General features: G+C 43.9%; 1 protein-coding gene across 17 annotated transcripts in view; it reads right to left on the bottom strand.

The window, feature by feature from the left end:
* ABLIM1 (actin binding LIM protein 1) overlaps positions 1-12,914 on the bottom strand; it is a 182,923-nt gene that overhangs the window by 97,768 nt on the left and 72,241 nt on the right. For all 17 annotated transcript variants that reach the window (XM_019555624.1, XM_019555631.1, XM_019555632.1 and 14 more), the window contains exons 5-6: positions 6,713-6,839; positions 5,353-5,446 (exon numbers count right to left, since the gene is read on the bottom strand). In XM_019555624.1, coding sequence (XP_019411169.1) covers positions 5,353-5,446; positions 6,713-6,839 — 221 coding nt within the window. The remainder of the gene's footprint in view (positions 1-5,352; positions 5,447-6,712; positions 6,840-12,914) is intronic.

The following is a 12,914-nucleotide window of genomic DNA, read 5'->3' as shown; positions in this document are numbered from 1 at the left end:
CAGGACAGGAGTGGCTTTGGGGCTCCTCTCTGCCTGGCAGCCTGGGGACAGCGTCAGTGGCGAGTTCCTCCTTCCAGCACCTGCTCCTTACCTGGAGCTCTGGGCTGGCAGACACTGGGGAGCCAGCTACACCACACCCCCATCCATCCACGGCCTGTAAGGCAGTATGCCACACACCCACTTCAAGAAATCCTGGATTTGTCTCTGGCTAGAAGTGATTCGAGTCAGAAACTGTGTATTTTTTCCCATGCCTGAAAAATAGTCTGCAGATTTCTGGTGGCAATGGCAGAAAAACACTAATATATTCTCTCTGAAGTTTTATGTATTTTTTTAAACCTATGATAACTTCAAAAACCCACCACAGCTACCACTTTCAACAGCTTGTGTTTTCAGAGTCTTTCATTTGCATCAATAAAATGCTGCTTACAAAAACTGCTTTATTCAGTTTGAAGCCAGGAAGCTTCGACCTGTCTCATTAATACAATTAAATCAAAAGATATCACCTGGATGACTACTCTGAGATCAGCTCTCCTAAGCATGCCACGCAAGAAAGAAACTACTGTGCATCAGTGTGCTATTTAATGTTTTTGAACAGAAATCTCCATCTGTTTTCAGAGGACATTCTCCTCACTCACACCATGCACTCTAAAACTTAGCCCTTTCTATGAGCCAAGTAGCAAAACTGCTTGTGGCCAGATACATAAAGCACCCAAATCAATTCCAGTTAGACTTAGATGCCTTAATGAGTTTGTGGATTGAAGGGCTCTGACCTCAAATGGGGTTGCAGGTCTTGCAGAAATTCAGTTCTGACAACTGGCTCAGACTGGAGGCAAGGTAAGTCAACCGGAAGTTGGGTCTCATGGCCGGAAGTGGCATCAAAGCTCACGAAAGGTATGAGAACACCTCATCAAGTTCTGAGATAATTAGGGTCAAAGATACAAAAGCATCTAAGTCACCTAAGAGTCAAATTTAACTTCTAAAAAACAGATTTCAACACTCAAACTTGTAAATCTCAAAGTCAATGCAGACAAGCATGTGGATAAATGTATTCACAACAGAAAGCCACTGAAGGCAATGGGACTGCTTATGTGAGTGAAGTTTTCTTCATATTTATGCATCGGTAGAATTACAGTCTTACATAGTGTTGCTAAATATGTCTGCGTTGCTACATCAATTACACTGTAAATAAGAACCAAGAATTTTATTTAAATTATTTCTTTGTAAATTGAATCAAACAATGCTATTTGGAGGATCCCAGCTGAAATTCAGATAAAAGCCTCCACATCAAATTAATGGACTAGATGATTATAGCTCAAGCAGCTTATAGAATCAAAGACTGAGTTACATGAGCAAAATTAAGTCAATTAATTGAATCCTTTTATACCCAGTGATTTTAAAAAAAATGTGGAGGATGATTATGGCCATCCCTGACTTTTGAAGACCTGTTCCTTGTATCATAATGTTCTCCTCATCAACAAGGATGATAAAAAGTTCTTATGCAACCACAGCAGCTATTTCCACAATAAGTTTAGCTCAGAGTCAGTACGCCTTTGGTGTAACATAGATGAAAGACCCCTTCGTTTATTAAAATAAGAGCAGTTTTCTGTGCTCCTTTACAAAATCAGGACAAGTTCAGCATAAATTGCCATTTCAACAAAAGCTGATGGGAACTTGGCCTTTCAAGCTGAAGTCAGATGAACCTACCAATTCCCTGGCATCTTTCTCTCTGCAGGTCCATCTGTTCAACTGGCACTGTGCCATGACTTGCAAAGCGGTGTGCCAGTTTCAGTGCCACATAAAAAAACACGTATATACAGGATTAGCAGAAGAATAGCCAGGGGAACACATGACATGATACTCCCACTACCAAACACTGACCAACTTGAAACAGTTGCTTATCTAAACAGAACTAGAGTGGTGTACAGCTAGGATAGATCATAGGGCTGCTTTTCACGGGAGGGTGAATATTAAGCAGACGCTATTATATAAATGGGTAAAGTAGGGAAACCAGATGGTTCAGGGATTTGTTAGCAGATACAGAGCCTCTGATCTCTACAGCACTGGTGCAAATCTTGCTTATATCAGTAGTGACAACATGGCCCTGGACTAGGCATCAGGAGACTGCGTCCTATTCCCAACCCTTCTATGTAACGTTAGGCAGGTGGCGTCATCCAGCTGTGGCTCAGTTTCCTGCCCAGTCCCACCAGGACGATGGGTCTCTCTCTCTCTCTCTCTCAGGAGTTTGCAGGATCAATCACCAGTTGTTATCTTTCGCCGGCCAGGTTTTAAAAACACAAAAATTAGGGCCACCTGAGTACAGTGGAAAATCTCTGCGTCTTCTTTTAGACACCCATCCAAATTCCTTTCCTGCCATCCCTTCTGGATAAGGGAAGTTTTCCACTGGAGCTAACAGGAAACAAAGGTTTTTTCCTCATAATGGTTCCTTTCTGGTAGTAAAACAGTGTAAGAACATACTACGTTGCCTTGACAACAGTTCCACGTGTCCGTCACATACAAGGGAATATATGACTTCCTGTACCGGCATCAGATTTGTTTTTAATTGGCTACTCATGACACTTAATGCACTTCTGAGCACGACCAGGTACTGGGGCTCCGTCACAAACAGGGATGTGCTAAACCTCTCAGGACTGACACCAACATAGGACTTTTTCCTCACCTCCGTTTTTTCAGTTGATTTTCAAAGGTATTAAATGGATAGTCTAGAAAAGTACGTTTCTTGTCCGGGACTCATTTAATGGCCTTATCCCTACAGAACTGTGCTCGTACGATGGAGTAAAGTGGACCTTCACAGGGTCCAAGAATCAAGCACAGAGGTTGTGCTGAGTGTTACTAATTACCGTGTCACCTGATCAAATCACTCAATTAAAGTCCTGTCTATAGTGAAGAGCGTAAATTGTACATTCCCCTTGTAGTTTCAGAGATGAGATCAGAGGAATTTTATTAGTGGATTATCCAGGCGGGTTTAAAAGCATTAGAGTACGTTCTACTAATCCCTTCTTGACAGACAATGTATGGCTCTCGTTCGGCAAGACAGCTCTACTTATTCCACGAAGGTCTCCTCTTAGCCTCTCCGTCTACACCTTCCTGACAGCAGCCGGACTTTAAACCTCATCTAAACAGATTAGGAGGAAGGAACATCGTACTTAGTAATCCAACTTTGACAGGCGACCCAAGATCGTCATAGTAGCTGCATGCCAGGGGCTGCTGCTGCCCCCTGCTGTATTGCTGCAGCCAAATGCTGTTGATCACGTTAAAGCAAAACTACATTTACCAGACGTGGCAGGAAAGATAAGAAAAAAAAAAGAAAATCCAGCAAAAGGTAGCCAAAAGCATCCCAAGACCATTTTATGCTTAATGTTTACTTATTCAAAAGGCCATTAAAATGTTTTCTTTATGGTTTATCAAGGCATCATGGTTTTATAAGGGTTAGACTGCATGGAAAAAAACCAAAACCCATCAACAGTAGCATATTAGATCTTGCCCCTGGACAAATGGGCATGTTGTTCTCTGGCACCTTCTTAACTCCTTCCAACTCTTGTGGTTCAGTGGAAGGTTTTTTTATCATGATAAACAGCCAAACAAAGAGACAACATTAAAAGTTTAAGAAACCAACCTCATGAATTAAAGGAATTGTGCCTCAGTGGTCTCCCAAGACTCTTAACTTGCACAAAGAGGTTTTAATAACTGAGGTATGCCCCGAGGTCCTTGTAGAAAGGTATATTCCTTTTGAAGGAAGATGCATTTTCAAGCCAAGACTACCTGAGCTCAGTCTTTTTCTACTTGCAGCCATTGTAATAAGCATTTAGACAGTGTCTAAACCACTACGGGGCAAAGGGACCATATCTGACAACCTCTGTTCCAACAGTCTCTCCTCCCATCATTTTGGCCTCAGGTTCAGTTACTGTGTGGGGTCTGTACATCTTTCATGTGCATCCCTTCCACAGTCACAGCAGGGAAATCACCGGAGACAATTTTTGTAAAAATGTCTAAACCGACAAATAATATCAGTTCTCCCCTTTCATATTTCTCAACCCAACAGCATCTTCGCCAATATATATTTTCAAACCAGAAAGCAAACCACCAGTAGCTGTGAGCGGTACGCTTTCTTCATGCACAAGAGAGAACAGATCCAGTTCCCACTAATTAGCCATGTGGATCTCCAAAAGGATTAGGCTCACACTGAAAGGGGGAAAGGGCAAAAAGCACACCTAACTGAAAAAAAAGTTACTGCATTTTAAAAGAATCAGTGACAAGAGCAGTGGCTTGCAGATCCTTTGTGATTCGTGCCATCTTGTCTTACAGGGTGGGGACTGGAGGAGGCACCTGAAGAGCAAAAATACTGAGGGGCTGCTACAGCTGGAGTTCCCACACCAAGGTCCTCTAAGCGAGGGCTGTCACAGACTCGCATGCTCTGCAGATGGGGCCCAGAGGAGAGGACCTATAACACACACTCCCCAGTGGGTTGCAACTGCTTTCATCTCTGCCTCACTATAGGATGCATATTTTGTTCACTGTGGGTACTGTATGTTCAGCTCCTTACATGCTGCTTCAAAAAATATACCAGAGGTTTGATGGAGTTCCTTCTGCTTCCCCTTTTACCGATAACGTTGCTTAGTAAAATCAAATACATCTTCAAGTTGAATAGTAAGCAACATTGAAGCCAGAGGTGCGCCCAAGCCATGAAGTTCAGACTCGCATTTTGAGCAGAACGTGTCTCTAAAGAGCTTCGTCAGACCAGAGGATTTGATCCCCATCCTACAGTCAATGACTTGGGATGAAGCACAGTTTGGCTGAAAAAACTTCACAGCTGCTTGTACTTTCTCATTTCTACCTAAAATCACTGTCCTCTCCAGCCTATACTACCTTCTCAATATCACTTGTACCACCTTGTCTCAACTCCTCCTTCCCAAAGAACAAAAGCTGAGTATTATTAATGCTATTCCACAGCTATAATCCTGGGGACATTTATGTCCCCAGAGATGACTCCTTCAGTACTTATTTTCTAATCCTCACCCAAATTACTAACTCCTCAACCACAGACTTGCTAGAAGTTTTTGCAGCTCTCAAAAAAAAAAAAAGAAAGAAAGAAAGAAAGAAAATACAAGAACTATCAGCTTACTGACATGTCCACAGAAATCAGGGTGGTCAGATCTCTACCACGGATTTTTTTTCTTGATGGCTGGGATTTTTCAAACCACACAGGCCTTTCTTTGTTCCCAAAAATCTCTCCTGGGACAAATTATTTGTGCTCTCTGTAGTCTGATGGGAGCTCATTCAAAGCCCAGCCAAGTAACATCTAACTCGTAGGGCTACAGATTGTATGATGCTTACCTCCAGGACCTTCCCTGTGATGAACTGGTGACACGCTTCACATTTGACTCCAAAGAGAACCTGATAATCCTTTTCACAATAAGGGACACCATCTCTGTGGGGGGAAAAAATTGACACATAGCACTTCTTAATGAACAAATTTTAACAGGGCTTGCAATTGGCACTTATCTTTAATGTAAAATTCACTCTGCAAAAAAAAAAAAAAAGGGGGAATGAAAAAAAAATCAAGTTAGCTAGTTTGCAGATATAAAGAAATTATAGTATAATCTATACCACTAAGAACTGAGCGTTTGGAGTGGACACATTCAAGCAAAATTGTGCAAACCATGTGCTGGATTCTGTGCTTGTGTAAGGAGATGGAACGCAACAGGAAACAGTGGAACCGGACCCACGGACATAGGCAGGGGATCTGGCCTGGCCCTTTGGCAATACACACACTGTATCCTTCGCAGACATGACCCTGCTTCACTTGTATTCTTTCCAGTAAATACATCCTTGGTAATGTCCACCATACCAATGTACACCAAAGTCTAAGCAGAAACCACAGTCACATCACAGGGTAAGTGGAGTTGCTTTTGACATGGTATAATTGGAAATATCTTAGTCAGCTTAAGGAATTCATGCAGTACTGGGATTGCTTCAGCAGGTTTATTATTCATAGATTCCACAGTCTTTACCTGTACCCTCTACAATGAGTAATGAAAGTTTTTTCTCTGCAACACATTCTGATGTGTCCTGAGGTTTTCTCCCTCATTAGAAGCTTCAAAATTAGTCTGGCTCAGCTCTCTGTATCTTGGAGCTATAGCACTTTGTCTGATCTTATCCCTACACCTGGGTATGCTGATAACTCTCTTCTTCATTAGCTTCTAATCCAGATGCAAGTCAGGTCAAATCCATCACAGTGTTTGTTCTCTGTTCTAGCAATGGGAAGAGACATGTGGTTTTCTCCCTTCAAGTTCCCAATTTGATATGCAAAATTCTGTTTAGATGAAAAAGTCCAAAATCTGTCTCTAGCAAACACAACAGAGACTCAGGAGAAGCTCAAGGAGAAAACAAATGCACCCCTCTGTATTATAGTTATTGTTAACCATTGCATCCCACTTGCTTTTGTCAGTTCAGAGGGAAACAGTTCCCTTACACCTCTCAGCTCAGATATTCTGCTCCCACTCGGGGCGTGAACCTCGGTATTCATGGTGAAGGGAGATCAGCAGAGGACCACAGAACCAGGATTTGACAAGCTGATGGGCAAAGGCAAATTTTACCATGTGGTATCTTTGGAAGCTCTTCGCTTTGCAACGAGAGCTCACAGAACTATGGGCTTGGCACTCATGCAGCAGAAACGATGAAGGAAGTTGCTTACTTGCTGATGTATTCCCCAGTCAGAACCTTCCCACAGGCCTTGCACTTAAAGCATCCCAGGTGCCACTGCTTATCCAGTGCTAGTAGCGCTTGTCCGTTTTTTATATCTCTTCCACAGCCAGCGCAGTCTGTAAAGAAATAAAGACATTCAGTATCAGTTACTTAGCTTTATTAATCATTCCTAACCTTGCAACTCTCCTCTCCTCAATTAAAATATGCCACTCACAGGGCACATCTACACATGCAATTACGATGCCTGACTAAACGGTGGAGCTTACTGCTCCGGAGTTAATTGCTTCCAGGCACGCCATTTGAACGTGCACCCAAGAGCAATTAATTCGGGAGCAACAAGCTCTGCAGTTTATTCATGTGCAACATGTGAAGCCGACTACTCCTCCCCAGCTCAATGTGCTGTGGAGGGGCTGCCTGGGGCAAGAGGGAGCTTCAGTGCAGGGCTAACCAACCTTGCACTGAAGCACCTCCATGCCCCAACCAGCCAGGAAGCATCTACACATGCACCACTGTGGACATTTTTTACTCCACAGCAGGATAGTACTTGTATTTACATGCACTATCCTGCTGCTGAATAATTACTCCAGCCTAATAGGGGTGGATGTGCAGATACGGAGATGTTTACTGTGCAGCTAATTAGTCAACTGTGCAGTAAATGTCTTATGTAGATGGACCTATAGAGTCAAGCAGCCCATATAGCTCCCAGTCCCTGGTCAGGAAACAAAGGACCACAAATCCATTCTCCATCACCACGAGTGCATCTAAGAAGAACAGCAAAGACCCGTTTCTCCTTTGGAAACCAACCACGATTCAGAGATAGCCCAGCAGGTGCAGCAAACACTTTGAATTCTGGCAGGAAATAATTTTAGTGCCCCTTGCTCACAAGGGTATCTGCAAAAGGAATCAGTGCTGATCTAAGTTTGCTACCAGCAAAATCTTATGGATTCAAAAGAAGTTACATAATTAGACAGCCTGGCTTAATTAAACACTCCCTCATGGTTCTCCTTCTCCCCTCCAGATGGCAGCAACGCTCTAAATAATGACACAGGTGGTAAGCAGCACACAGCTAGGGGGGAGAGACTGTTTTCTCAGCTAAAGCCATGGACCCGCAGGCTTGAGACAGAAACCCGACAAAAACCACACTGTGGCAGCTGCACACGAACAAGCAGGCTCTGCAGAGAGAAGCGAGCGCTTGAAAATGTGAGAAAATTGCCCAATTTATCCCGGGGCATAGTTGCCTCTGGTAGAGCTGAGCCATATAGCTTGTAGGGGGGTGCATTACATCTTCCCAGCTGTGCTAATCAGGACAGCTTGCATTTTCCACAGCTAAACCTGTTCATGGGTCCATAACAGGCTGTCATAATATACGGTGTGCAAAAGGGCACGCTCTATTATTCTCTTCCCGATAAGGAAACCTACGACTCCCCTGTGTGTTGCCTGCAGCCAAGCAAAGGAGAGATCTTTGCATTAAGAACTTCAGTTCCATCTCTGGAGTCCACACTGAACTTAGAGTCATAGAAAGCTAGGGTTGGAAGGGACCTCAGGAGCTCATCTAGTCCCCAGCCAAGGCCTTGTCTAGATGGCTCTTCAAAGCCTCCAAGGATGGAGAATCCACAACCTCTCTAGGTAACTTCTTCCAGTGTTTTACTAAGCTCTTGGAGAGAAAGATTTTCCTAATAAGTAACCTAAACTTCCCTTTCTGCAACTTGAGACCATTGCTCCTGTCTGTCATCTGCCACCACTGAGAACAGCCAAGCTCCCTCCTCTTTGCAACCCCCCTCCAGGGAGTTGAAAGCTGCTAGTCAATCCCCACCCAGTCTTCCCTTCTCCAGATTAAATAAACCCAGTTCCCTCAGTCTTCTCAGAAGTCATGTGCTCCAGCCCCTGTACTATGTTTCTTGCCCTCCGCTGGACTCTCTCCTACTTGTCTACATCCTTTCTGTAGGGGAGGGCCACAGCACGTGCACACAGTACTTGAGATGTGGCCTCATCAGCGCAGAATAAAGGGGAATAATCACTTCTCTTGATCTGCTGGCAACACTCCTACAATGCAGCCAAGGATGCCGTTAGCCTTCTTGGCAACATGGGCGTGCTGCTGGCTCATTCAGCTTATTGTCCACTGTAACCCCCAGGTCCTTTTCTACAGAGCTGCTGCCCAGCCACCCAGCCCCAGCCTGTACTGGTGTATGGGATTGTTTCATCCTAAGTGCAAGACTTTGCACTTGTCCTTATTGAACTTCATGAGATTTCTTCTGGTTCATTTTGAGATTTGTTTTCAAATGTTTCCAAGTTCCTTTGGTAGCAGGAATCAAGCAAAGAGAGTCCTGAGCTATGGCACTGAGTGCCCTTTATCTCTCACGATGCCAGGGTGTCTTGTAGAAAATTATAGTATTTTGACCAGGCTCCAATTCCTTTCCATTCAAATACAACAATTTTCTCCCCTGATACCCACCTTCACAGGCAACCAAGCCAGAAGAGAGTGAAACTGTGACACAGTGCAGACCTGCTGACATTTTTATGCAAAGGTTTCTTCTTTTCTTGGCTGCATGCAACATGTAAGGAAGTTGGTTTTCCTTATCAGAAAGAGAACAGAACATGCCCTTTTGCACAGCATATTACAATGGTCTGCTATGGACCCATGAACAGGTTTAACTGTGGAAAAGTTAAGCATCCCCTGGGTGGCAGAGGGATTCTGGAGAAAAGAGTTGGAAAACCTGTAAGAGGAGGCAAGAAAAAGCACCCAGGGATGGAGGGGAAGCTGTAAAGGAAAGAGGCTGAGAAGAAAGGTACCAGGTTGCAATTCAATATTCTCAAATCCTGAGCAGAAGTAGGACCATAATAAGCTAATACGGGAACAGAAAAGACTGATGGATGGTATCCACATTTCCACTTCAGTGTGCCAGCTCTCAGCTTTGTGCCCTCTGCCATACCACTTCATCTCATGTAATGACAAAATGGGATTTTTGCATTAACTTCAGGGAGCTTAGGAAACAAAAGGCACTCGCTTATCAACTTCCTAATTTTAGCCATTAGGTCTAGGGATAACGTTCGTCTTTGCAGGGCCTTGAACATTGCAGAGTTCTCAGATTTCACTGCTCTCATCCTACCACCGCACTGCAGGTAAAGTTGAAACAATCCCTTCGACTCCCTACAGTCATTTTCACAGCTTTTAACATTATCCACAGATACCTGGTAAGCAGATGTTTCCCAGGGCTCAAGTTAAGGAGAAGATTCTTAAAAACTGTTATTGAATTTTGAAGAAATTTTGTTCTGCCAAACTCGGCAAAATCCTGAGAGGTTGTGATCACGTTGATTTCAATGGGTGTTATGAGTTTGTCCTTTGGACTACAGCATATTTGAAAAATAGTGTACTTCTATAACAAAGTCCATGATGGCATTTCATATTTAGGGTTTTTTCTCTGTCAGTCCTCAAGTGCTTTCCAAAGGTGAATGAGCATCATCATTCAAATTCTAGCACAGACAGAGTGACTTTCCTTGGGCTATGAAGTATGTCAATAGTCCTACCAGACTAGATGCCGTGTTTTTTTTTTAAAGCATCTCCTCTAGTGAAACAGCTGTTTACAGATATGGAAAGTTGGCAATTATCACTGGAATGATCCTAAAATAGAAAGGAGATAAACACAGACTGGGTTTGGAATAAAAAGAAAATAAGCCATGAAAATTCTCATTTGTTCATTAAAATTCTTAGGACAAAAGCCATTCATGTGCCAGTTCCCCTACAATGGACGTATCGTCTCTAGGTAAAAGTCACCATAGTGTGGGGGATCAGCAGCTGCACAGGGTACGCTCTGTTGCAGCCTATGTACCAAATATACCAGCATGTAATGGAAGTACAAGGTACTAATGTTACAGCACCCAAGATTAAGTGGATTTACTCTACTTGGGAAACACAGAGAAGCAGAAGCTAAGTGAGCTTTTAAGTGCAGGGCTGGTGCATTCCCATATGTTGGTACGCTGCCTAGCACATTATGGGAGCTAGTGGAAAGAAACAATATGCAAAGGCCCAGCATGTTGGCTGGAGTGATGGCGGAGGCAAGGCTCCAGTGCAACTGCATTTAAAGCCCCACACAGAGCTCATGTCCTGGAGCTTTATGCTGCTACGAAGGGGCATTTTGGCACCTGTCTATATACTGCAAGCCCAACGCATCACTTCCCAGTGCTCATACACTTGTACCCCCACTTTTTATCCCACATTCTTCACATGCTCTCACTAGGCCAGTTCAGTTTGAAGCTACACAACAGTCTATACCAGTGTTGCACTTGACATATGGGAAAAACTAAAACAAATGCAAAGCAAACTCTGGTACCCTTACAGGAAGAATGTCTCTCTGAATGCAGGAAGCAAGATGGGGGCAGGGCAAGGGAAAAGCATGATGCTGTACAGTGATGTGTGCTTAAGATCACCATCCTCCCAGCCCCCCAGGCAGCCTCGTAGAGAGACGCAGACCAGGAATGTGATGAAGGAAGAGCCGCCATCTATGATGCTTTGCCTGTGAATATCTGAAGAGAGACCGCGTTTGCCTTGGCAGCCTCTGCATCACTCTCCCCAACCTGCACGGCAGCTCCTTCGTCACTGCTTCATTTAAGCAAGTGGGTTCTTCTTCTTTGCCCCCTTTAGATCAACAGCGATCAAGCTGTGGGAAAGCTTTCCTGCATCACATGCAGGACTTGGGCAGTGGACTCAGCGATGATACAGCTGCATTAACCCTGAGCATGCCAAAAACAACTGCTCTCATTGCCACTGGAGTTGCCTTCCATTACATCCTTCTCCCCTCCCCTCTATCCCCACGTCAGTGCAGTATTCGTTAGGCAGAGCCTTGCTCTCACCACTCAGGCTAAATGCACAACCTCCCCTCCACCAAGGTGCCTGCACTGAGAGTTTGACAGGGATGGCCTTGAAGGAGCACAGATGGGCCATCCAGAAGCTGCTCTCACTCCTGAGGAGTTTGTGGCAACAGATGTCTAGCTCCAGCTTGAAGCTGCTCCCACCCACTGGCAGAGAGCCTAAGGGGAAGAGCAGGGGCAGGGCTTCCCATTTCATCCCCCATTACAGGTGGTACAAAGGCATCAGCAAGTACCAACATATCACTGAACTGCACCAGTGAGGGTGAACCTCAAATGCAGTTTTTTACCATATTTTGAAAGAAAGGAACAAGCAAGGTTTACAGGACTCACTCAAAATATTCACAGGCCTGGAGCACACCGGACAATACAGAAAAGTACTTCAGTACACAGGTAACTTTTAGTGTACAAATGGTCCCAGTGAAAGAGGTACACAATGTACCTTGTTGAATAAGGACTGAGAGGAACATGTACTGTGTGTTTGTGTGTCTGTGTTTGCTGAGGGAACCAAGTGTCAAACAGCAGCACTGGAATCGCTCTATTTTCCATATGCATCTCATCTACTCAGGTAAACTACTGATATTTCCTGCAAGTCCCTGGGGGCACTTCAAGCCTGACTACTTTCCCCTTACTACCATACAGCTAATAAAGCACAGGGATGGATTCGTCCAGGTGACGACTTCATCACGGAGCAACACAATGCTGAAGGACTGTTTCCTGTTTTAAAACTGACGGTCTAAACAAGGACTATGGAAGTTCAGAAAACAGAACAAGCACTCAAAAGCTGACAATGAGCTCAGTTTACCTGTATCCAGGTTTGGGGTCATCCCTAATGTGTAAAGCTCTTATTCTGCAATTGGATCAGTTTGCACCCCTTCACCCAGGTAGAAGTGGGGGAAGGTTTGTCAGGACAAAGAGCATGCATGTCTTTTTGCTAAAAATGTGAAGCAGATCCATGCTGGCAGCTCTGCATTCTGGAGAGATCTTACAGCAAAAATCCTACAATAAAAAGCAGTGCACATAAAATAGGAGGAATGAAGTTTTCCTGCGGGAGGCAGGATTCAGCTTCAAAGAGTTACCATCAAATGGCAAGTAAAACAAGGAGATTTTAAAAATTGTGAAAAGTCTCTTGACAAGGTCCCTTTCTTAGATCAAATACTGAATGAAACAAGTCACAAATGAAATGGCCTGGCAGGTTAGGCTTTTAACAGAAAAGTCAATGTTCACAATGGCTCACAGTACTTAATGATGCCTAATTAATTAAGAAGACAGGTTGATACTGATGAGCAATTTAAAAGCTGAAGGTCATTTCCTCTGAACATTTTGAC

Source organism: Crocodylus porosus, unplaced genomic scaffold, assembly GCF_001723895.1.
Source record: "Crocodylus porosus isolate Cpor-Errol unplaced genomic scaffold, CroPor_comp1, whole genome shotgun sequence".
NCBI classification, from domain to species: domain Eukaryota; kingdom Metazoa; phylum Chordata; order Crocodylia; family Crocodylidae; genus Crocodylus; species Crocodylus porosus.
This window is presented reverse-complemented; position numbering and strand designations above follow the sequence as displayed.